The 27091-nt window shown below is 41.7% G+C and overlaps 1 protein-coding gene across 1 annotated transcript; it reads right to left on the reverse strand.

Moving 5' to 3' along the window:
* Positions 1–332: 332 nt before the first annotated feature.
* Positions 333–16007, reverse strand: LOC145399683 (E3 SUMO-protein ligase ZBED1-like). The gene is made up of 4 exons (XM_080272229.1): positions 15819–16007; positions 15412–15737; positions 14276–14927; positions 333–479 (listed from the first exon to the last, which is right to left on the reverse strand). The coding sequence occupies exons 1-4, from the start codon at positions 16005–16007 to the stop codon at positions 333–335; spliced, it is 1314 nt and encodes a 437-aa protein (XP_080128355.1).
* Between the last annotated feature and the right edge of the window lie 11084 nt (positions 16008–27091).

Below are 27091 nucleotides of genomic sequence, written 5' to 3' on the forward strand. Positions count from 1 at the left end.
TCTCTTTCCTCTTCTGAATTGCATTCCATGTTTCATCTGGCATCCACTTTTCCTTCTCGCTTTTCCCTTTTTCTTAATAATAACCTTGGCACTCTCATGCAAAACCTCTTTTTACGTATGTCTATAGGAACGAGATAATGGACTCATGCCATTTCATTCACACACACACACACACACACACACACACACACACACACACACACACACACACACACACACACACACACACTCATGCTCACGCCCACACTCACACCAAAACTCGCAGCACAGTCACAGTCACCGTCACTCTCACATTCGCTCTCACACACACTTGAATATGCATATCAGATCTCCTATGTGAAGTTCATATCCTTTGGAATAGTATCGAGCAGTGTGACTTTGGGGCTCAAGATAACGACCCGCTCTCCCCTAGGCGCGTCAGGGTCGTCGACCACCTTTGATTTGTACACCGACAGTGAAACATGAGCCACCAGCAGAATCTGAAAGAGAAGACTTAGATTTATGGCTTTACTGCGCAAGGGACATTATAAAAAAGGATCAGCATTTGTCATGTCCAACCGGATGTTGCCAAGTCCTTATCCACCTTTGAAATCCTGCCACCAGTTTGATAAATATGTCTCCGATTCATGCGTATCAGTTGCACAAGTTACTGAGGAAATCAGTTTTTATGTCTTAATATTCCCCTAGAACTTCTTTTCAATTTTTCACATATATATCTGAATTAATGACCTCCGGCTGCACAAATAATTTCTTCATAATTGGATTTATAGCCTATTATTATACACGGGAGTTCTTCCGTATTCCTTCTTTTCCACCACTTTGTCTTCGAGTTTGTTAAACGTACTACCATGACATCACAAAGGCCTGAAAGAAGAAAAAGTCTGCATAACTGAAGGAATACACCTTTAGTGACATGAGTATGAATAATGGTCATTCCTTAATTTATTATTTTTAAGTTTATCTGACTAAACCTCCTGACCCCTTCGTTATAACAAGTTCACAATAATGACGTCTATTTGTATTTTATTCTTGCCATCCCCAGGTGGCTCAAAGCACAGAGCTGCTGAGGGATTGTACCGTCTTTCGTAGGAGCATGGAGATGATGCCTGTGCAATGGAAGGGGGAACGTTCTTTGTGCAGGCACCCAAATTACCTAGGTAGATTTATTGTTTAATGGTTTTAGTGTCTTACTTTTACCTCTTTATCTTATGGTATTATTGACTTTTATTCTTTCCATTGTCGCCTTTTTCACAGTTATCCGCTACACAAGACCATGGCAGTTTTGCCGCCAGTTTTCTCTAAGTTATTCACTTACTCATCACCATGCGCTTTTATTATGTTTAAGAGAAAATTGTTGGGTTACTCGTAGAACCCCACTGAGACAAAGAGAACACAATCTGGCCGCACTACGGGATGGTACTATCACTCTGCAGCTAGGCTGTGTTAGGAAGAATTCTGCCACCGTCTTCCCTTCATGTCGTAAAAGGTGACTAAAAGGTGCGGGGTGAGGGGACAAGGGACCCCATCTTCTGTTTTTAGTTCCTACTATGAGGGCATAGAAAGGGAAGGGGGATTTAGCTATCCCTGTACCCTGAAGATTGAGTCTGTGAATGTGCCTGGATGTAGTACGACTGAGGCTAAAAGGGGAGAGATTGGGAGAAGGTTTGTGAGAAGAAAGTTGGATGTGTTAGTTTTGAGTGCAACAATGATGAAAGAGAAAGGTGAGTCTAAGTTTGGAAGCGTGAATGGAAGGATGTCAAGTGTTGATAGAGGAAGGGTGAGAGAAGGTGTGGACTTGTTGGTGAGCCTGGAAGTGCTGCTGTCTGTGACTGAATGAAAGGAGAGACTGTTGTGAGTGAAAGCGAAATTTGGAGGTGATTTGCGGGTATCTGTGAGTGCATATGGGCATGGCAGTGAAAGGGACGCAAAAGAGAGGGACCCTTTCTGGAATGATGATGATGAGAGTCTGGAGAGTTTTGGAGCAAACATGAATGTGGTAATGATGGAAGATCTGAATGCTTGAGTGGGAAATGTAGCAGTTGAATGTGCATTTGGTATGAATGGTGTGCCTGGAAGGAATGATAACAGGGAAAGCATGATAGGGAGAGATGGTGATTGGAAATACTTTGTTAGAGAAATAAGATATTTAGAAGTAAACATGGGTGAGACAGGAAGGGTTGTTAAAAGAGCACTGATGGACTATGTAGTTGTGTTTGGGAATGTAAGAGGAAGATTGTTAGATGTGAGAGTTTTGAGAGGGGTGTGTGGAGGTATAGTATGTCTGATCACTACCTCTTGTAGGGAAAGTTAAGAGTCAGTATGAGGTGGGTGAGAGCTAGGAGAGTTAGGTGTGGCAGGGAGGTTTTGAAAGTGAGTTGGATAAAAGAGAGAAAATGATAGAGTATCAAGAGATGCTGAAAGACGAGTGGAACGCATTGAAAAATGAGGAAAATTACAGTGTGTAGGAGGAATGGCAGTTGTTTAAAAGTGCTGTGGTGGGGCATGGGAAGAGTTGCGTGGTGTGAGAAGAGTAGATGGTGATGTGAGAAAGGGAGGTGAATGGTGGAACGAGGAAGTAGTATGGCTGTGGCTGGGAAGAGACGTACAGTAGCCCAATTAAAGGTTTGCAACAAAATATTACTGTTTGGATAATCTGGCATCCCCGCCTACTCATTACTCTCGTCCTAAGGCTGTGTGTTGATGTTTAGTGGGAGGGTTAATGGAAAGGTTACGTACCCCCGAAGTACTGTATCAACGGATCGGGTGAGTTGAGGGACGGTGGTACATCTTATAATATAGGAATCGTGATTATTTTGTTTCAAAGTACAATGTTGTTTCTCTCCCTCTCTATCTTTCTCTACGATTACACACACCTATGGGCGTGATAGTTAATACAAATTCCCCAAAACTAAATCGAATCCATGGTTCATTCAGGCATTCGTTCAAGAGAATGAAAGGTCCATCTCTCTCTCTCTCTCTCTCTCTCTCTCTCTCTCTCTCTCTCTCTCTCTCTCTCTCGAGGTTACTACGAATACATTTACACACAACACATTCTATGCAGGTTAATGCAAAACAGACTGACACACACACACACACACACACACATATATATATATATATATATATATATATATATATATATATATATATATATATATATATATATATATATATATATATATATATATATATCTATATATATATATATCTATATATATATATATATATATATATATATATATATATATATATATATATATATATATATATATATATATATATATATATATATATATATGGAACCTCTGTGGTAAAGTGTGCGTTTTCGTACACTGAAGAATGAGGGTTCGCGCCCCGCCAGGGTAATAAATTTTGGGAGCGTTCTTCGGGCCACACACTACATTGGCGGACACAAGGGGTGCTGTGATTGAACCAGTGTCGCATACTATAAAGTATGCTTGCACCCAATTGGCTTTCACGGGTCAATTACACTTGTTTCATAGACTACACACACATCCAAAGCCACTCCAACACTACAATTACACTTACAAGCACTTCTCACCCTACATACAATCTCTGCCAGACAGCCTAAGCCACTTGGTAGAGATACATTGGCTGTATCGTCCCCATTTCGGTTGGGATAGGCCGGTCCTGCAGTTGACTCTCTCTCTCTCTCTCTCTATATATATATATATATATATATACATATATATATATATATATATATATATATATATATATATATATATATATATATATATATATATATATATATATTGTATATAATTTAAAAAAATCATCTTAATGTCTTCTTTCTTGTTAGCACCTTGATTTTGGTTAACCGGATATTATACCATTATTCTGTATGATTCTGATGATGTCGATGAAAAATAAGCAAAAAAACTTGCAATTTTTTTGCGAAATTATACCACTTCATAGGTAACCAAATAATGTACTCGGCTGTTTAAAAGTCTGCATGCCTCAAGGCCATAAACTACAACCGACAAAGTATATTATTATATGAGCTATAACGAATACTCAACCTCTCACACTTATGCAATTTTGTGCATCAATTACTCACTATGATATAAGTTTGCATGTCAACTCGTACACGAAATTGGATATCACTGATATAATTTTATTCAGTGATCATTCACCTGTTAAATGTCGAGAATTGAATTAAGTATGTTAAATCCCCCAATACAGTATACAACTTAACATAAAAATATCCATCCATCCATTCATCATCCACTCCTACGTTGCCCCATGAGAAGCGTAGGAGCCCGGGGCTAAGCAAGTTGATCCTGACATTTAAGATGAGAATGACCAGCCTCACTCATCCCCGAGTGACATTACGTGAGCAATAAACCCCAACCACCCTTTGGATATAAACCTTCACCGGCTCAATCAGACTGGAGCACCGTAATTACCCACTAAACCACCAGGCGCCAAAACTTGGTTATATGGTTACCACCCAGCGTAGTAAATGTGTTCCTGGTGTACAGGAAACCATTTGGCTTGTCACTCAGTGTAAAGTCACCCACAGGCAGAACGAAGAGGAAAGAATGAAGGAAAGAAGATAGAAGAGGGACTGTAAAGTCACACGTAGGCAGAAGGACGAGAAAAGAATGAAGGAAAGAAAGATTGAAGAGGATGGAAGGAAAGAAGGTTGGAGGTGAGGAAAGGGCAGACACCTGAGAGCAGCACTTCATAAAGTGAGTGGATGGTGAGTGCCCCCATCTACCACAAACATTAAAAATATAATCTACTATAATGACAGAAGAACGTATTTGGAATAATTTAATTGTCGTCTATATTACCTTCTCCCCTTTGGGGCTAAGATGTGAATGAATGTGTTTGAATGGATGAGTAAATTGGGAGTGTGTCGTCCTGTCTCGGCTACCTCCCTTTCCTTGGGGGAAGCAGCCTAGGTATATAGATAGATAGCTTACCGATGCAGGAAAGGTATCTTTTATAATTTAATAGGATCCTAAATACTGTCTAGACTTTTCAGCTGTATATAAATACACTGTGTATTTTCTTCCTGAGTATTAACATCTGCTGCAATTGTTGCACAATAAGCTTTAACCCAAATATACTATTTTTGCAAGGAGAGGCATGAATAAATACCATGTCAAGTAACAATGATCATAAAATACATGTCATAAAACTCCTTGTTCTTAGATTAATTGTGTGTGTGTGTGTGTGTGTGTGTGTGTGTGTGTGTGTGTGTCAATCTGTTATGCATTAACTTGCATAGAGTGTGTTGTGTTTAAATCTATTCGTATTAACCTCGAGAGAGAGAGAGAGAGAGAGAGAGAGAGAGAGAGAGAGAGAGAGAGAGAGAGAGAGAGAGAGAGAGAGAGAGAGAGAGAGATCGGCCTATCATTCTTTAGAACGAACGCCTGAATGAACCATGGATTCGATTCCGGTTTGGGGAATTTGTAATAACTCTTACACCCATACGTGTGTGTAATCGTAGAGAGAGAGAGAGAGAGAGAGAGAGAGAGAGAGAGACGACATTCTATTTTGAAACGAAATAATCACGATTCCTATATTACAAGATTTAGCGCCGTCCCTCAACCCACCCGTCCTGTTGATACTTCGGGGATATGTAGCCATTCCACTAACCCGCCCACTAGACATCAACATATAGACTTGGGTTGATACTGAGTAGGCAGGGATGCCAGATTATCCTAATACAGTAATATTTCTTCGCAAAACTTAATTGGGGTACTGTTCATATTAAGTGGGCTGCAGAGGAAGGATGAGGTGTCATATGAGAGGTATAAGGAAAAGAGGAATAGGGTGAGAAGGGGTGTGCGTGATGCTAACGTGGCAGCAGATGAGACTTGGGGTAGGTGATTCACTGAGAATATTTAACAAAGTAAATGTTTTGGAAGGAGGTGAAAAGGGTGCCAGGGAGAGAGTCTGGGAAGGAATATCGAGTAAAAACAGAGGATGAAAGGATGTTAATGGACATGGAGGCAGTAAGGAAGAAATGGATAGTGTGTTTTGAAACACTGTTAAATGTAGGGCAGGAAAGGGAGGCTGAGACTGTGGCAGATGGAAGGATGCAAGGAATAAACGTGTTAGGAGAGCTGAATGATTCTTTGCTCACGATGGAGGAAGTGCAGGAGGCAGTAAAGGAGATGAAAGCAGTCAAGCTGCAGGTATGAGTGGGTGTGTTGTGGACTGCCTGAAAGGTGGTGGAGCAACTTTTGTTGAGTGGTTAGTAAGACTGCTGAATGTGTTTTGTTGATGGTATGATGTCGATTGCCCTGGATATTGCTTGAGTGGCTCCACTGTATAAAGATAAGGGTGATAAATATGAATGTACTAGCTTTAGGGGTACATGTCTGTTAACCCATACCCTCCCGGCTTTTTTAGGCCCCCCCCTCCACCTCCTGAAAACCCGATTTATTTTCTTTTTTTTTTTTCTTTGGCTCAAACATTCTCTTTTGGTGAGAAACTAATGAAAATCACCAAGAAAGTTGCTCCCGTCACCCCTAAGTACTCCTAAGGTGGATCTCCCCTCACCTCAGCCAGGTGTTCTGTGGCCAGGCCAGTGCAGCTGCTCCGTTAACTACAGAGGGAAGGAGGAGGGTAACTAATCAAAACCAACCTAAATACATATATTTACATTTACTTGCTACAAAAGTACATATACAGCAAAAATATTGTGGTATATATATATATATATATATATATATATATATATATATATATATATATATATATATATATATATATATATATATATATATATATATATTGTTACGGAACAGAGAAAGATAATGTACACTTTAAGTGAGAATACTAAAAATCACTACTGTCCCGTAAAGTTCCAGGTTCAAAACAAAAGAGTTAGGTAAAATTACAAGTTAAAGTTTAATGCTCAAACTAACAACAAAACATTCAGGACTCATAAGGATAATGTAATGGCAAAAAACAGGTTAAATATATGGTTAACTGCAATAGCCTCTATTAACACAAAATTAGCAAGAGTAAATTTATCTAAGTCAGCCCTGATAAAATGAGAAAGCAGGATAATACTCAGTGAATGCAAGATATATTATTACAGATACAAAATATTATCAAAAATGACTGACAATAAGAACCCTACATGAATTACAAAAACCTCACTAGGCCTACAAATCAACAACTTATGCTATACAGTACAAGAACAAAATGCAATAACACTTATACTCAAATTACACAGCTGCTAGATGGTTGGAGACTTCCTGAGCACTCACAATAATAACTGTACAGGGGAGGACAGAGATGTGAACAAAATGAGGAGCAGATCTAAGTGGCAATGATGCAGAGACTGAGCTCATTATATAGGGGCCAGCAGAGCTTGATACAACTTGTAAGAAGGACGCGCAAATGAAGCCATGGGGACAAAGAGTTGACAATCCTGCTCTGAACAACAGAAAGAACGACTTACTCTACTATAACGGTAGAAGGGTGGACTGAGGTAGAACACGCTCGTGATCAAACATGCAGCATGCTGTACGTTAGAATTACACAAAGGATGATGAAATCATAGGCTATGTAACACCTCCCCACAAAGAAAAAGAAATTTACAAAGGAAATTTCTTATTACTCTAAAACAATCTGTCTAAAGTCTAGATAAGCAATCTGCAATAACATTTTCTTTCCCCTTGACATGTTGTATGTCTAATGAATACTCCTGAAGAAGTAGACTCCATCTTGTCATTCTCTGATTTTTATCTTTAAACTTACTAAGGAATTTCAGTGGGTTATGATCGGTATAAATGACTATGGGGTCAAAACCAGAACACAAATAAAATGAAAAATGCTGTAAACCCAAAATCAAGGCCAAAAGCTCTTTCTCAATAGTTGAGTAGTTCTTTTGAGGTGGAGTGAACTTCTTACTGTAATAAGATACAGGGTGTTCAATACCCTGATCATCCTCTGGCAGCAAAACACAACGAATGGAAGACCTTTATCCCAGTCTTTCTGATGTTCCAAACAGTATATCTTGAGCATCGATTTGAGTGTTTGATGATATCTCTCTAACGCTCCTTGGGTCTGGGGATGGTAAGCTGAAGACGTGATCTGGGTGATGCCCAACTCTTTCAGAGACTGCTTGAAAACATTTGACATGAAATTACTTCCCCGGTCTGACTGTACCTCCTTGGGCAGACCAAACTTTGTGAAGAACCCTAGCATTTCCTTAACCACGTTCTTTGCTGAGATATTTCTAAGTGGAATGGCTTCAGGATAACGAGTAGCCATATCAATCAGGGTCAACACATAAGAAAATCCTGAAGAAGTCTTAGGAAGAGGGCCCACAATATCCACGAACACACGGGTGAAAGGCGCCTCAAAAGGAGGAATGGGAACTAGAGGTGCAACCTTTTCGGTCTGATTACACTTCCCCACAACTTAACAGGTGTGACAAGACTTACAATACCAGGAAACATCCCTGAAGATACCTGGCCAGTAGCAGTGTTTCAAAATGCGTGCCACAGTCTTCCTCACTCCAAGGTGTCCTGTCAAACTGGAATCATGAGCCACTCTAATGATATCCTGCCTACAAACACGAGGGATGACAACTTGATGTACAACCTCCCATTCACAGTCAGCTGATACTGTTGGGGGTCTCCACTTCCTCATAAGTACTCCTGACTTTATATAATAACAAGTGGAAGCACCAGCTGACTCTTCCTCACTGCAAGCAGAGTTAGCTAGACCTTTCAACTCAGGGTCAGCAACCTGCAACTCAACCAACTCTTGACGAGACAAATTATCAACACTACGGGGTACTGCCTCATCTGGTGAGTGGTCCAAATTAGCAAGAAAAGTGTCAGCTAGGATAACATCATCATCATCATTATCCTCTAAATCACCAGTAACTTTAGACTTAGCCCTAGTGACAGCACATGCAGGGAACACATCAGGGACATCACAATCCTGGGTCGCAGCCACTGGCTCACTAGACAACTGAGGAGCTGGACACACTTAACTTCCACCAATATCATTTCCAAGTAAGAATGTTACACCTGACATTGGGAGTGTTTCAACCAACCAACCATAACGGAACCATTAACAAAACCAGACTCTAAATTCACTCTGCACAGAGGAACAGAGAAGTAATTATTCCCTACACCTTGTAAGATTACAGTTTCATCAGAGGAATTAACATTAGAGCCTAGAACACTGGTCAGCATAAGGGATTGGCATGCACCTGTATCACGATATATTTTAACTGATTTCCTGTCATTACTGTCCAGAGGACTGACAAAACCATCAGACAGGAAATTAGCACATGAACTCTTGAGAGTGTCACCCACGTTACTGCTCAAAAGAGGAGCTCCATCATGAGAATTTAAGTTACCCCTCAAAGCAGGTTCCGTTAACTCAGTTAAAGAATTCTGGGAACTCTCAAGAGTGGACACTAGACCAATTGACTGAATATTTAAAGACTCCTTTTTGTTCACATCACGCTGTCTCCTGAAACATTTCTCCGTAGTATGACCAAGCTTACTACAATAAGTACATTTACTTTTCTGAAATCTAGAGGTGAAGCTGGTATTTACTTCCTGAGAAACATCATCTTTATTCTCTTTCCTGTTACCTGTACTCTGAGTAGAGGCAACGTACTAACTCTCAGCTTTCCCTTTTTCTTTAGAATATCTCTTGTGAGTGAGAACATATTCATCAGCTAAAACTGCAGCATCAGACAAATTATCTATTCTTTTCTCATCAAGATATAGGCTTACATCTTTACTAATACATCTTTTGAAGTCCTCCAGCAAAATCATCTGCTTAAATTTGTCAAAATCAGAGTCCACATTCTTAGAATTTAACCACTGCTCTAACAGATCTTCTTTGATTTTTGCATACTCAACATGGGATTGCTTATCTTGCTTGTAAGTTGTCCTAAATTTTACTCTATAAACTTCAGGAACAAGCTCATAGGCCTTAAGAATCAAGCTCTTAACTACATCATAATTATCAGATTGATCCTGAGGCAAAGATGCATAAGTTACTTGAGCTTTACCAGTGAGAACAGTTTGAAGGAGTACTGGCCAATACTTTTTGGGCCAATTAAAACCTGTAGCTACCGTCTCAGACAACTGAAAATACTTTGTTAAATCAGATTCATTAAAAGGAGGGACAAGTTTAACATTTTTAGCCACATCAAAATCATCAGAGCTAGATGATCCAGTTCCACCTTGTTTCATGCGATACTCATGGTCTGCCTGAATCCTAGCAATTTCAACTTGTGCCTCAGCCTCCTTAGAACGGGCCTGAAATTCAGCCTCCTTAGCACGAGACTCCGCCTCCTTAGCCTGAGCCTCCTGCAGGGCTAGCTGTAACTTAGCTAATTCAATCTGCGTTTGCTCATTTGGAGGAGTTACATTAAACAAGCTTTCATAAATCATGTCAACAATTTGATCTTTAGAATGATGAGAGCGAACAGCAATTCCCAATTGTTGAGCAACAAGCTTAAGTTCATTCTTTGTTCTGTTTTCTACATCACACACTGTTTGCACATTTGACAAAAAATCTTTGGCTTCATCAAGTGTAGAAATAGTAGACATCATGAATAAGTAACAGTCACAAAATATCAAGCAATATCCTTATGATAATATCCTGAATATCCTGATGAGAGGTCGCCAAATTTATGTTACGGAACAGAGAAAGATAATGTACACTTTAAGTGAGAATACTAAAAATCACTACTGTCCCGTAAAGTTCCAGGTTCAAAACAAAAGAGTTAGGTAAAATTACAAGTTAAAGTTTAATGCTCAAACTAACAACAAAACATTCAGGACTCATAAGGATAATGTAATGGCAAAAAACAGGTTAAATATATGGTTAACTGCAATAGCCTCTATTAACACAAAATTAGCAAGAGTAAATTTATCTAAGTCAGCCCTGATAAAATGAGAAAGCAGGATAATACTCAGTGAATGCAAGATATATTATTACAGATACAAAATATTATCAAAAATGACTGACAATAAGAACCCTACATGAAATACAAAAACCTCACTAGGCCTACAAATTAACAACTTATGCTATACAGTACAAGAACAAAATGCAATAACACTTATACTCAAATTACACAGCTGCTAGATGGTTGGAGACTTCCTGAGCACTCACAATAATAACTGTACAGGGGAGGACAGAGATGTGAACAAAATGAGGAGCAGATCCAAGTGGCAATGATGCAGAGACTGAGCTCATTATATAGGGGCCAGCAGAGCTTGATACAACTTGTAAGAAGGACGCGCAAATGAAGCCATGGGGACAAAGAGTTGACAATCCTGCTCTGAACAACAGAAAGAACGACTTACTCTACTATAACGGTAGAAGGATGGACTGAGGTAGAGCACGCTCGTGATCAAACATGCAGCATGCTGTACGTTAGAATTACACAAAGTATGATGAAATCATAGGCTATGTAACAATATATATATATATATATATATATATATATATATATATATATATATATATATATATATATATATATATATACAAAATGGGTGAAAATAACATAGATTCATAATTGTACCATCCATAAATCGCCGATTTCTGGTACACTTGACTAGCTGATACTGTTGTTTCCACTAACACACTAGGAGAAGGTCTTACGCGTCTGCCTGCCACGAACCACCTGCGAAATTTGAAAAATATGCACACAATATGCCTTGCAATTGCGAATCATACGGCGTATGACGACGGGTCTATGGCGGCTCCTATGGACCATCGTACGAGGTACGATGACGGAAGGGTACGGGTTAAGTGTTACAGGTAAGGTGTATGGCAGAGTGTTAATTAAGAGAGTTAGAGAGGGTACAGAGGGTATGATTGGTGATGAGCAATGTGGCTTTAGGAGAGAGAGGGAAAGCATGGATCAGGTGTTTACTGTGAGACAGGTGTGTGAAAAGTATTTGATGAAAGATAAGGATGTGTTTGGGACGTTCATGGGTTTAGAAAAAGTGTATGACAGAATTGGTAGGGAGGATTTGTGGACTGTTTTGAGATTGTTTGGACTTAATGGTAGGTTGTTAAAAGGTGTGAAAAGTTTTTATTTAACAGTAGAGCGTTGGGTAATACTGCGTGTGACTGGTTTCCCATGAGAGTGGGTCTGGGGCAGGGATGTGTGATGTCACCTTAGTTGATCAACTTTGAATGGTGCTGTAGGGGTGGTGAATGCGAGAGTGTTAGGTGAAGGTTTGAATCTGGTGAATGCTAAATCAGCTGCAGCTTGCAGATGATAATGTACTGGTGGCTGATTCGAAGGGGTGAGTGAGACAATTGGGAGAGGAGTGTGGAATAGTGTGTGAAAGAAGGAAATTGAGAGTAAATGAGAATAAGATTAAAGTGATGAAGTGTACAAGGTTGGTAGATGGTAGGAGGATGAATATAGTTTTGAATGGTGAGTTGCCTAAGGAGGTAGAGTGTTATAAGTATTTAGGGTCACATGTTGCTGTGGATGGAAGAATAGATGCAGAATTGAAGTTTAAAATGAATGAAGTAGGAAAGGTGCTGGAAGGAGTGAAAAAGTGTTTAGACGTCATTTGCTTAGAATGAATGTAATGAGAAGCCTGTATGAGGGTGTAATAGTACCTACTGCATTAACCCGTCACGTCCCGACCGATTTTCCACCACTGACTCCCCCCAGTCCCGACCAATTTTGGAAAAAAAAAATTTTTGCTCAAACCTCCGCTTTTGGTGAGAAACAAGGAAAATTCATAGAGAAATCGCTCACCTGAGGTTTAAAATACTCGATACAGATAGCAGTACTCCTTACCTTACTGGGTTTTCTATCAGGCTGGCTCCAAAGAAAACGAGTTCTATGGGAGGGTAACTATTCCACACCACTCATAAACGGTATTTATTTATTTATTTGATATGAATTTATATGCAGTACAAGAGTATATTGGTTTTCAAACAGTAATATAGGCAATATAAGCATTGTTTCACTCACTAACACAACAACATACCTGACCTTTTTTGGCGACATTACCTGATCATCATTTCTGAATGTTTCCTCCTCTAATGCTACGTAAACTTTGTCCTCCACATTATCATCGATTGGGAAATCACTCTGGCCCTGAATGCCTTTATTGGCGAGGTCACTGGTAACAGGTGAATTGCCGAGACAATGGTGTGCGGGGGGGGGAGGTCATGAGGGGTAAGGCACTGTCCCTGCCTGGCATCTTGTAGAGGAATAGAGGAAGATGTCCCATGTATACATACCAAAAATCACACGTGAAAACTGAAAATTATGCAAATTATTAACCTAGCAATTGCGCGATGTACCGGTACGTCAACGGGTCTAGCTGTGACAAAACGTTATGATGTACCCATACATCAATGGGATGCCTCAGGTTAAATGAGGCTGAGACATGGAATATGGATGTAGCAGAGAGGAAAAATTTGAATGTAATGGAAATTAGGTGTCTGAGGAGTATGTGTGGAGTGACGCATATGGATCAAGTGAGAAATGATGAAGTGCGAAGGAGAACTAAAGTAATGTGGGAGATGGCTGATTGAGTTGAGCACAAAGTGTTGTGATAGTCTGGGCATATGGAGTGAATGGATGTAGAGTAGAGATGGAAAACTCGATTCACTTTGGTGACTCGAGTTTTTATGAGTCACTCACCGAAGAGAATCGGGTAGTTGAGTCACTCGATTCACCAAGTCAGTAGCCTGGCTGCAGCAACCGTTACTTCTGCCAGCCGAGTAGCCGAGCAAGTCGGTGTTGGGTGAGAGAGCGTAGCTCGCTCGCTCAACACTCGGTTAATCATTGAATGTTGCCAACTCTCTCCTATTCATTATTTACTGGCGTTCAAATATTGACCTGATGTAAGAAAATTTTAATAATCGGGGTAAAGAATGAAACACCATTATTACATAAAAAAAAAAAAACTTACTATTTCGTTAAACAAATTGAATAAATGACATATTTAGAGCAAAAATAAACATAATCCATTAAACTGTGGCATTTAAATTCTATCTTTCTATCTAATGGCCGACGCCATTATCCTCGATGGGGTTACCAAGACTGAATCGTCTCCAAACCAACCTTTCTCCCACCAGACATGACCTTCCTCCCACTCAAACCCACTCGCCCTCATATTCCTCCTCACTCCATCCCTCCACCTCATTCTTGGTCTCCCCCTACCACTAATCCCTCACACCTCACTCTCAATCTTTCACTCTCCATACATTTCATAATATACGCTCTTTACAAATTAGCATTTAAAAAAACAAGTTCACGGACCTTTCCAGGGCTAAGTCTGTTTCTCCTATCAGTTATGATTTGTCCTGTCTTTGAAAAGATGCGCTCTGATGGCACTGAAGTAGCAACAACGCAGAGCCTAGTCTTCATAACTGCACAAGTGTTCTTAAAAACTAGGGCACGAGATCTCCACCATTCCAAGGGGTCGGCTGTTCGGGGTATGAGCTGCTCAGAAAGGAATCCTTTAACCTCCAACGTTGCCTCAGTTATGGGATTTTGGGTCCCTGGCCTCAGGCTGGTGACTCGCTCCTCAAAATCTGCCCAGACAAGAGGAACTGTATCCGTAGGAGGAATGGAGGGTGGTTCATCTTCCCCCTCCTCTGTGCTGGGTGTTGCTATTGGCGGTGGTCTTGCTACCCTTGATGCAGCTGCAACTTTGTCTACTACCCTCGTCACGGCATTCTCTGCGTGTTTCTCATGAATGAATGCATGTTTCTTGAACCTGGGACCCAAGAGTGCAGCCTCTGCTAGGACGTTCACCTGCTCAATTCCCCCAAATCGTTTATGCAATTCTGCCATAAGGATGTTAGTCATCTCACGGACTGGCTGGTGGGTGGACGAATTTCTCTGCCAGTGTGCAGTAGCCCTCTGGAGCCCTCGTGCCATCAGGATGGCTATAGAGCCTGTCACAAACCTGAAATAGGAAGACATGTAGGCTACTATAATTATGTAAAATTATATTGTTTACTATACAGTTTTATTCTCTTATTGCAAAATTGTATACTTATGCAATCATCCTTTATTAACTCACTATCCCCTCCCACTCTCTCTCCCCTTGACCAGATTATTCGCTCTTTAATCTTCTTTATCACTTTTTCTTCCTCCTCTCTGTCTAACATCTTTTTGCGTTTTCTAGCAGAAGTAGTAGATGTAGCAATAGCTGTTGACATGTGCATAAAACCCACGGCATAAGAGGGGTGGCAAGAACGTAGTGCACATGTTATTTCCTCCCCTTTTTGGTCCTCTCAGGACAAGTCTGATCGTGGGTGCGATCCCACTCTTGTGGTGGAGGGGGTGGTTCGGCCAGACCACTTGGGGATCAACAACATCAACTCCGTACTATATTAATATGAATCACATGATGAATAAATTAAGTGCATATAGTAATTTGTACATACCTTTCTGAGCTCAGCTCCACAGTCACTTCCTCAAAGGGCTGAAGGACTTCACATGCTTCATTAATAATTTCCCACTCTTCCAGAGATAGTGCCGGGAGCTGGGGATTTACTATGGCCAATGTGGAGATGAGAGGTTCCTTGACTTCAATGATGCGCCTCAACATGTAATAAGTGGAATTCCAACGCGTAGCTATGTCTTGTTTCAGTCGCAGTTGAGGCTGTCCCATTTGCAGCTGTACCTCTCGAAGCTTAGCAGAGGCTACAGTGCTTCTTCGCGTGTATTCTGTAATGCCTTTTACTTTCTGTATGATCTCCTCAATCTGCTTCTGTTGGATTCCATATCTTACGATCAGATTTAAAATATGAGCAAAACACCTCAGGTGATTCCAGTGTAGTACATCACTAACCGCCTTCTTTATATTAGCTGCACTGTCAGTGACACAGGCCACAATTTTGCCACTGATACCCCATTCAGTGGCTATTGATCTCAATTCTTTAGCCAGATTTTCAGCTGTGTGGTGTTCATTGACCTCGAAGCAGTCCAGTAAATTTGATTCAAGCTTAAAGTCATTTACGTAATGGCAAGTTACAGACATGTAGCCAGTTGTTGTGTTGGACGTCCAGCAGTCAGTTGTTAAGCATACAGCGGGAGCAGCCTTGATTTTCTCGAGAAGGTCAGTTTTCACTTTATTGAATAAGTGAGGTATCATTTGCTGGGATATTGTGGGTCTGCTAGGAAGTACATAGGAGGGATTAAGGGCTTTTGTGTACTCCCTAAAACCTCTGTCATCCACAATCGAAAATGGCTGGAAGTCTGTAGCAATCATTGTAACCAAGGACTGGTCTATCTTGCTCTGCTGTAAGGGCATCATGGGCCTTGACACAAATCCTCCCATACAAGTTTGCCGCTGCCTTTTTATCGGTGGTTGTTCTTGTCCTGATGTGTTTGTACTGTTGCTGGTGGTGGTTGTTGCAGATGTGCTGTTCGAAGCAAGAGATGTCATTGCTGAAGTTGTTTGTGCAACTGGAGTACTAGTATGATTCTGAACGTCTTGCCTGTCCTCTTGTAGGTGTACTGTTGGGTGTTTGCTTTTTAAATGTCTTCTCATGTTTGACGTGCTTCCCCCCCGGAAAGATAATACCAACTTGCATAGCTGGCATCGGGCATGTGTTTGGTTTTCGACAGTAAAATGCATCCAAACAGAACTTTTTCTCCTTGAACTATTCATTATTCTTTGAGCTGACTTTTTCTCCTCCTACCTTGTTTAATATTCAGCTCTACATCTCATCCCAAGCACTGCGAGGGGACGCAGATAACTGAGGCACTGAGAGGATTGCATTAAAAAAACGTTAAAAAGCGTTAAGCCATTCTGAGGTGATGTAAATAGCTTTAAATTATTAGTACGATAAAGAAAAACATTTAGATTGCTTAATAATTTATTATTTTATTGCTAGAATAAAACAGATATGAAAAACACAGCGACCTGTTATTTAAAATCCTTCCCAATTCGTGAGTCACCAGTGACTCGGTGAGCCGGGTTTGGCCGGGCCCCACCGCATCTGTCCGGGGTGGCCTGAGTCATGTAATTCGAGTTCTACAATATCTTCTTCACACTCAATAATCAAGGCTGGAACACACTGCCTGCAAGTGGTCCTGTGCTATGAGTGGTAATGTGTGCTCACACTACTGTTCATACCAAGCAGTGGTGTGAACACAGCAATACTTATACCGCGACCGGGTATTTCAAACTCGTGAGTGCTGAGTGGTGAGCCGGGTCGGGCCCCGCCACATTTGCCCGGAGCGGCCTGAGTCAGTCGAGTTCTAACGTTGTAAGTCACTCGTGACTCGTGAGTCGTGACACTCGTGTCCATAACTCGAGGCTGAAACCCGCAGCCTGCCACGAGCTGAAGGTCTGGTCACTTGATCAGTGAACAGCCAGTGATGGTGTGGTATGAGTGGTGGTGTCACTGGTGTGTCCTCATACCAGGCAGTGATATGAGCAGTGCACATACTACTCTCGAGTCTCAACCGAAATATAATGCTAGAATTTAAACTAATACTAAGTGAACGAGTTAATGAAAACAATGACTCGATACACCCGATTCAGCGAAAGGAATCGTTCGATTTGAACGATTGACTCGCGAGTCTTACATCACTAATGTAGAGCGATTGGTGAAAAAGATAACTGGATCTGATGTGAGAGGTGCAAGGCTGAGAGGAAGGCCATGAATAGAATGGATAGACAGTGTGAAGAGAGCGTTAGATGCGAGAGGGATGTCTGCAGAGTAAGGAAGAGTGGCTGCACATGATAGGAATGATTGGAGGGAATTATCGTGAATTAATAAATGGTGACGTGGCCCTGAGGGAATATTCTCCCGTATTTGGACGGATCAGTTGATCAGGTCAGGTGTGGGTAAGGGGATGGGTCCATTATGATGTTGCAGGAGGAAACTTGCTCTGCTGTTGGGCTCTGCTGCGGATGTCGCTGATTACTGTACACTGCGCTCTTGACGCTCATGCGGTGTGGTGCAGTGAGGCTCTATCCCTTCTTCCCTTGGGACTAAGATACAAATAATTGTGTGTGTCTCGGCTACCCCCCTTTCTTTGAGGGAAGCAGCCAAGGTATATAAATAGTCAGATAGATACTCGTACAAGGGTCAGTTATAGCTTTCATTGGCCTCTTTACAAAAAAAGTGGATCCCCTAAGCTGAAAATTTTTTCCTGAAGGTATAAAACAATAAACACTTCAGTGTATTGACAAGGTAAAGTTTGTTACCGAAATCAGCTGATGTTAGTTTCTTCTCTAATTTAGGTAAAACCCTTGTAATGAAGAGAACACACTCAGTACGCTTACCTATAAAACTTGTTAAAACAAGGTGGGAGGAGGAAGATGGGAGCCAGACCACGTGAGGGAGTCCATCAGGCAACCTTTTGTGGCTGTGAGTCTCCGGGCTGTAGGGCAGCTCCACCAACACGCTACACCTACGAAAGTAAATACAAATAATTAAATCTTTGGCTCCGATGAGGTTCCGCAAGTTGAACAGAACTTTGCCTTCTTAGCTGGAGGGGAGGGTATGGAGTCGAGAGATGTATGACAGGTGGGTATGAACTGGAAGGATGACTGCCAAATGGCAGAGGAAGAGACGACGTGAAGGTGATTTGTTTCTACCCATCCCTTGCGAGATTAATTCTTTTTTTTTTTTTGTGTCCGATTCTGGGCATAGGCTTCACAGCCTGCTTTCAAGGCCCAGTAGCCCTCCTACGTACCGCATACCTCTACATGTCACCACTTCGGTGCTAACTCCCAACATCCATACTGAATACATGCTACGGGTGTCTCATACAGGACTGGTGTATTGGTATTAGCGTGGGTATTTTTAAGACATGTCGGTGGGTCTTCTGGTAGATCAGTAAAGTCTGATTTTTGTGAAATTCAAATCTTTAAACTGTTCCCTGCCCCAGCGGGATTTGAACCTGGGTCCGTTAGGACTACAAGCCACCTCTCTACCGACTGAGCCACCGCCTCCCCAAAAGAGAAGCAAAAGCTGCAAAAATTAATATATTTTTTTAATGCTTTACCAGACATTAATCTTCATAGTTTTTACGTTTTGGGTGTGAATTTCTTTTCCTTGAGTATTGTTATATCGTCTGACACTTGCAGTTAATGGATGAACTGAAGACTTTATCCTTTATGCATATCGAACCTATCTTGTTTCCCTTCATCCCATTCAAGATGTCCATATAGTATACTGAATGGACAGATACCAGTAAAGGAACATAGACAAAAATGAACAGTTAATTCATACGATGCTGTGGCGTCTTTTGTTTTCTGTTCTACCTATAATCAGATGATTTTCTTCACGTTCGGAAGTCCTCCAATCTGATGTGTATCTCCTAAGCTACCGTCTGGCGGTAGTGTGAGTATACTGCTACTACTATAATACGTCACAGGATTTAAGAAGTTCATGGCGGAACTCCCAGTGACAATATGCTTCATGTTAGGAAGCCCTCCAGTTTGATGTATATTTCCTAAACACCTGTCTGTAGGTGGTGTGAATATGTTACTACAATACGTCACGGGATTTAGGAGATTAATAACGGAATGCCTAGTGACAATATTCTTCACGTTAGGAAGCCCTCCAATATGATGGATATCTCCTAAACTACCGTCTGTAGGTGGTGTGAATATATTACTACCGTATAATACGTAACGGGATTCAAGAGGTTAACATCGGAGTGTCCACTGATGTAGTCCATACCTCTTATTAACTTCTCAGCTTAGCCTAGGAGCTTCTTAGTATCACTCGAAGTTTAACCCATTTCGCAAAGCTCCTTCTTGCAGCTTTTCTAAAGCGTCTTAAAACCAGAGACTCTATTTAGCTCTCCTCATGTTAACTCTCATACACCGCAAATTTCACGAGCATGACAGTTATTCATTACGTGTATTCAACATCATATACTGTACAAGTATGATAGTGGATCTTCCCTTGGCCTATGTATTTGCTCACTTTTGTCCCGCAGAAAGATCGGTTATGTGAGAGAACAGTCAAACATTCACAAAATTAGGCCTTTCCCCTGGTAAAAAGCCGCAATTTTCTCTACAATAGGTTCACAATTAAGCGCATTTAAGAAATATAAGAAACAAATCACTGGATCTTTGATGTCGTTCATTATTGTCTTTCATCATGTTCAGTCTTTTCGTTTCTTGACACAGGTTGTCATGTTTGGTGCATTCATTTACCAGGATTTGTCACTTGTGTCGTAAGTCATGAGGTACAAGGAAGGTGCGTATGCTTAATTTTTGTTCTTAGTGTGCTCCACCCTGTTTCACCAACATCAACATCCCAACACGTCGTGCATAATCTTTTCAACCAGTGCCACTTTTTACCACCCACATTGCGAAGCGAGTGGAGTGGTAATGCTTTCAGTTGTGAGGTTGGCTGGCTGGCTGGCTTTGTTTGCGTGTAGATAAATAAGATATCTCATGAACGGCTTCTGCTATCATGAAACTTTTGAGGTGTCAAGATTGCAGATATGGCCAAAATCCTGTACGAGTTCGAAAATGGGCATTCAGGGTCGTCACCAAATTGGCTGCCAAAGGTAAAATAGTTGACCTTTGGTGGTCTTGACATTGACCCCGAGTGCTCATTTTCGAACTCGTCCAAAATTATGGTCATATCTTGATACCCTGAAAATTTTATGTTGATAGCTCAAGCCGTTCATGAGATATCTTGTTACCCTCACACAAACAAAGCCAGCCATCCAACCTCACAACTAAAAACATTACCACTCTGTTCACTTACCACCAGCGTTGTGAAGCGAATGGAGGGCAATGTTTTCAGTTGTGAGGTTGGATGACTGGCTTTGTTTGTGTTTTACATCTTGAATTTGAGTCACACCAGAAATGGAGGTGCAAAATTATGAGCTGAGGAAAAACTTTCCACCCACGCGGATGGTGCGATCCCATCCTGAGTTGGCTTCTAGTTTCGTACTCGAACACCACTCTTAACATCGACGGTGTAAGAGAAAGCTCAACGTTAATATTCCCAACATTATTCTATATATTCATATAATTCCTGTCTTTAACCCACCCCATCCTGACGTTTTCTGGGCAGTGGTACGCCCCAGTCCCGACATGTTTGGACCTTTTTTTTTTTTTTTTGGCTCAAACATCTGCTTTTGGTGAGAAACATCGAAAATTCATAGAGAAATCGCTCACCTGAGGTTTGAAATACTCGATCGAGGTAGGAGTACCTTCTTGCCTTACAGGGTTTTCTATCAGGCTGGCTGCAAAGCTAACGAGTTCTATGGGAGGATAACTATTCTACACCACTCATAAACGGTATTTATTTATTTATTTGGTACGAATTTATATGTAGTACGAGAGTATATTGGTTTTCAAACGGTAATATAGGCATTATAAGCATTGTTTCACTCACTAACTCATCACCATTCCTGACCTTTTTTTGCCACAATACCTGATCATCATTTCTGACTGTTTCTTCCTCTAATGTTTGTCCTCCACATTGTCATCGATTGGGGAATCACTCTGGCCCTGAATTTCGTACCGTGGCATGACATGGCTTTACTGGCCAGGTCACTGATGACAGGTGAATTGCTGAGAAAAGGTCATGCAGGGGGAGGGGGAGGTCATGATGGGTAAGGCATCGTCCCTGCCTGGCATCTTGTAGAGGAAGGTGTCCCGTGTATACGTGCCAAAAATCACTCACGAAAATTGAAAATTGTGCAAATTAGGGACCTTGGAATGTCCTTGCAATGTTGCCGCATTAATTTACATCTCCGGGATATGAGTGCACATCATGTGAGGACGTGAATTCACGTCTCCGGGATATGAGTGCACATCATGTGAGGACATGAATTCACGTCTCCGGGACAGGGCGGGTTAAAGGGCATACTTGTGCCATTAACCATCACCACCGCACTCATGCTATCTTACGCACACCTCTCCATTTAATTCAGCCACTTTTCAACCTGATCACTGACCTGCACTTTACTGGCTAACCTGCAGCACTCATCTTTACATGACAGCCAGTAATATAACTTGAATTTAATTACTGTGCATGTGACACAAGGTGGTAACATGGGTAGAGCACTTATCAGATTATATATAATGCCTCCTGCTACAACAGTCATTCATTTCTGACCTTTCTGCAATTAATGATCAGCATTTTGAGAGACATGCATAAGTATTACAGACAAAATAGTATGTACAATAAAAGACATATTTTGGAGAGGGTTCATGGTTTATGATGATAAGCATGGAGTTGGTCTTTGCCAGGGTGCTACGCAAGTGTGGGAGGCGGTTGAGAGGGAGGTGGGTGAGTACAAGGAACCTCGTCGACCACGCCTGGAGGCAGCTCTTGAAAGACCACTCGGCGAAGGCGGCAAGGAAGGCTGGGTCGTCACTCACGACCACCACCGCTATGGATCTTGGGCTTTTCCTTGTCTGTGAAAGGACGACGTATTCATATGCAAGTGTGTGTACAGGTATATATTTACACACAATTGCAGAGAGAGAGAGAGAGAGAGAGAGAGAGAGAGAGAGAGCATTATTTTACAGGAATGAGTCTATTAATGTATCCATATTGACATCAAAAGTCCAGTTAGGCAGAAAAAAATGTACAAAATCTATGATCTGGATACATTGCCGTACCACGATCCAGCCCAAATAATTGTGTAAAATGGGAAACATCTAGAATAACAAAAGGAAATATAAAACTGAAAAATTTCGAGAACATTTTGAATGTATGATGTGATGGTGTTGCAGTAATATAACCTGACAGGTGGTGAAGGGATGACTGGGCTGCTCTGGCGTTCACAAAGCCAGGTAGGAGTGTCCATGGACAGAGTAAACTTTCTGAGGGAAATGAGTAGAAATATCAGCTATTAAGGTCAGTTTTAAGTCTTAGATGATAAATAAGGTCCTTATAATTACATCTGCACTTGTTGATGACACTTTTGACTTCAAGAGACTGAATTAGAGCAGGGCCAGTTATACTATGCAATCGATGACCTAAATGGAATTGGAATGGTCAAACATTGATGAAAAGGTCAGCTTTTGTGTGCCTAAGGAAATACCATCGCACGCTTGCTGAAAAACGTAAAAAAAAAAAAAATGTACATAAATAGTTGAATTTAAGCAGAAACTTGCTCAGAGGTGACCCAGGCAGAAGAACAATATTACATTATAATCTAGCCATATATATATATATATATATATATATATATATATATATATATATATATATATATATATATATATATATATATAGTACGTATATATTGTTACCTCCCCGTCCCACACTGCCACAGGCTCCAACAGCAGTAGTTCAGTATAGGAAGGACGTTGCCCAGTGAGGTGTTCTTTCTATGGTCAGCCTTTCAGTGTACAGCACACAAGATCAGCTGAGGCTAAAATAAACACTGGGTTCTTAACTTCACTGTCTTTATTTTCCATGTAATTACACTTAATGCTTTCCAACTTCACTTCACTGTTTTCACAAGCACTGGAGCTATACAAACTTTACTAACTGCAATTACACTTCACTGTCTGCCAACAACACTTCACTATTTTCACATGCACCGAGAATTGTACAAACTTCACTGACATTGCACTGACATTGCACTACACTCAAAATGAACTGAAAACCGACTGAACTGCTCTAGTCTCTTCCGCGTCCTTATATATGCTTCCTTTATCCTCGAGTGTTCTACACCTCCAAAGTTCTCGTGTATTCCAGAGAGCAACGATTACAACAGTTAAAAACTTGGAGACATCCAAAACATGCCAGAGTTATCTTACACTGCATAACACTAAATTATTTAGCATACAAACTTAAATTGAATTACATAGTTTTACAATCACGTAAATAAAACATTATAGAGAAAAAGAGCACAAAAATTAAAGGTACAAATTACAAAATAATTATGTTCACAATAGCAGGCTAACAGGCAACTCTGATTCGTAATGGAACTACGGTACGAGAAACGGTGAGAAACTACTAATAAATGTAGAGGTGTATGTATGTAGGAGGACTACTGGGCCTTGAGTGCAGGCTGTGAAGCCTATGCCCAGAGTCGGACACTTAAAAAAAAAAAAAAAAATCCTGGTTCTCAACACTACCTCCTCCCTAATCCTTTTGTTGTCCCGAAAAAAACTACACAGTGTATACAGTCATAGTCCTTAATCCAAACTAAACATTTAATTATAAACAAAATAATTCTTCATCTTATCAGGCCTTCTCCTATGCCACATCTGATGACGTCCCTGCTCCTCCACACAGTCCACTCCTCCTGGAATGTCTTGGTCCTCATCCTGATGCACTTCTTTTCGTGGGAAACCGTCAACATCCTTGGCTGCGGAAGAGCACGATTCCTCAGAGAGGTCCCAGCTGTACTGTCCTGGTCCATGGTACTGCCAGAGACAATTCACGTGTACCACCTTAGAGTGAGACTTCCTACCTCCCCGAATCCAATACGCTACGTCTGATAGGCAGTCCAACACAGTGTAAGGCCTATCCCACGGGTTCTGCAACTTCGGTGACTGTCCCTTCTTTAGCTGAGGATTGTATAACCAAATTTGGTCACCATCCTTGAAGCTCACCTCACTTGCCTTGGCATCATACTTATGCTTTATCACCTCTCCTGAAAACTTAAGGGCTCCTCGCATTTGATGATGTACCTCAACCAGCCCTTCCTGACGATGCTTTGCATAGCTGGAGGTGTCCGCAGGCAGCAGCTCTTCACCAGGTGGTCTTCCCATTAACAAGTCAACGAGTGAGTGTAACTTGTGGCTCAACATCAACTTTGCAGGGGTGTAGCTGGTAGACTCATGGGATGAAGACCAATATGCCACCAACAACACAGGTAATTTCTGGTCCCATTCCATTTGCCCCTCTAAGTAGTACTTGGCCATTTCTTGTCCCAGGGTTCAGTTGAATTTCTCCACCATCCCATCTGACTGTGGCCTTAGTGGGGTTGTCCTGGTCTTCTTCATTCACAATAACTTGCAGCACTCACGGAACACAGCAGACTCGAAGTTTCTACCCTGGTGTGAAAGTAGCTCTTGCGCCATTCCAGAACGACAGAAAATCTGGTCAACTAACACCTGAGCAACAGTCGTAGCCTCTTGATCGGGGATGGTGTAGGCTTCTGGCCGTTTTGTGAAACAGTAAAGGGTAACACATATATACCAGTTTCCTCTTTCAGTGAGTGGCAGAGGTCCAGCAACATCCACTGCAACTCTTTCTATCAGCACCCACTTGGTGCAGCTGAAGAGGGCCACAACCATGCTTCTTAGCTCCCTTCTTGGCACAACACACTTCACACATCCGACACCACTCTTCAACATTGTGCTACAGAGCAGCCCAGTAGAACCTCTGTGCAGCTGGCTTAGAGTTTTCTTCACTCCCAGGTGCACACTGGTGATCGGGTTATGAGACTCATGCAAGATCCCAGACCAGTTACCAATACTTGCTGAGGCCATAGGGTGTCTACCACTGATGCTCCAGTAGTCCGTTGTTCAAACGAAGAAGGTCCCACTGACTCCAGTAGCTCTTGGTCGCAGGGCTTAACCTGGAAACTTCTTCCCAAGTTGGACGCAATGTACTATGCTGCACCCACTCTAGTGCTGGTTGTTAATCTGCATCCTTTTCAGGTCTTCTGCATCTGACGCTGGCCCTGTCACCACAGTATGGCAGCATTTCTTGCTAAGATCGCTATTCCTGCTACACTGCTTGCCGTCTGTTCTTCCGTCTCCTTGCACACTTTTCATCAAGGTTCTCCTGCTTTCCTCAGTGGTGGGGCTTCTTGGGAAAAATTGGCTGGCTGTTGCCTCTCGTCACCAGCTTTCATTAAGTTGTCTGCATCATTCTCATTTGGACACTCATAGCTGAAGCGTCCCACCTCACCACATGTCCAACACCCATTTGTCACAATAGGGGATTTCCTTGCACTACTCTGATCTTGCTCCTTCTTCCATTTGTAATGATCCACCTTCTTGTGTCTCAGCTTCCCGCAGAACCAGCAACCTCCTTTGGTCTTCCTCTGTTCTCTCTTCCACTTGTAGTAATCCACTTTCCAATGTCCTGGCTTCTAACAATAGCAGCAACTTCCTCTGATCTTCTCCTGTTCCCTCTTCCACTTATAACAATCCTCTTTCCTATATCCTGGCTTTTCACAGTACCAGCAACTTCCTTCAAATGTTTTCACTTCACGAACCTGTCCCTGTCTTGCCTTGAATTCTGCACTACGACCTGCCTGAAAAGTGGACGTGCTTGACCTGATGTAGGACTCAAATACTAGATCCCTGGCTAGTGCTTCTTGCATGCTACTGGGTTGTGCCTGCCTCACTTGCACTTTCAACTCTGCACCATCAAGTGCATCAATGAACTGGTCCCTCAGAAGAATAGCCAACAGGTTAGGTGTTGCTCCAGGATATGCCTTGTGTGCCATACTCTCCAGGTCATGAGCAAGCTGCTGTAGGGATCCGGAATCATACTCTGTAAACCTCAGTCTGGTATATGGTTCCATATCTGTGCTCCAGCACTTCTACTAGGGACTGATAACTGTTCCTCTCCATCACTGACATCCGGCCCAGAATTTCCAATGGGGCACCCACCCTTAAGGCTACTGGCAAGCCGCACTGCCCACTGCCTATCGTCCCAGCCATTCTGATCAGCAGGTAACTCAAACTGTGCATGGTAAGCTTCCCAAGATACTCTACCATCAAACTCCTGAGGTTTCTTTTTAATTGGACACCCGTTATAGCCATGCACTTCACTGGAGGGGCCTAACAACTGGTGCACCATAACTACAGTAAGTACATGGCCCATGACAGGTACATAGCAATCTTATGATTCCTTCATTTCAACAGAAATGGTGGGCCTGCACTGAATGGCAGGTTATGGAAAATTAGACCCATCCTGACCATGCTCAAGGACTCATTTTCCAGGGTTTTCCATCCGTCTCAGAAAGTGGTTATTGATGAGTCACTAGTGTCATTCCAGGGCCGTTTGGCATTTATTCAGTATGTGCCATCCAAGCATCACTGCTCTGGACTAAAATTCTTTGTCCTTTGTAACTGCATACCGGATATGTGCTTGATGTGATAATTCATTCGGCTATGGATGTTGATATACCCAGCAACGATACTCACGG

This window comes from Coenobita brevimanus, chromosome 50 (genome assembly GCF_032717465.1).
Source record: "Coenobita brevimanus isolate Jiangsu-jjx chromosome 50, ASM3271746v2, whole genome shotgun sequence".
In the NCBI taxonomy this organism is placed as follows: domain Eukaryota; kingdom Metazoa; phylum Arthropoda; class Malacostraca; order Decapoda; family Coenobitidae; genus Coenobita; species Coenobita brevimanus.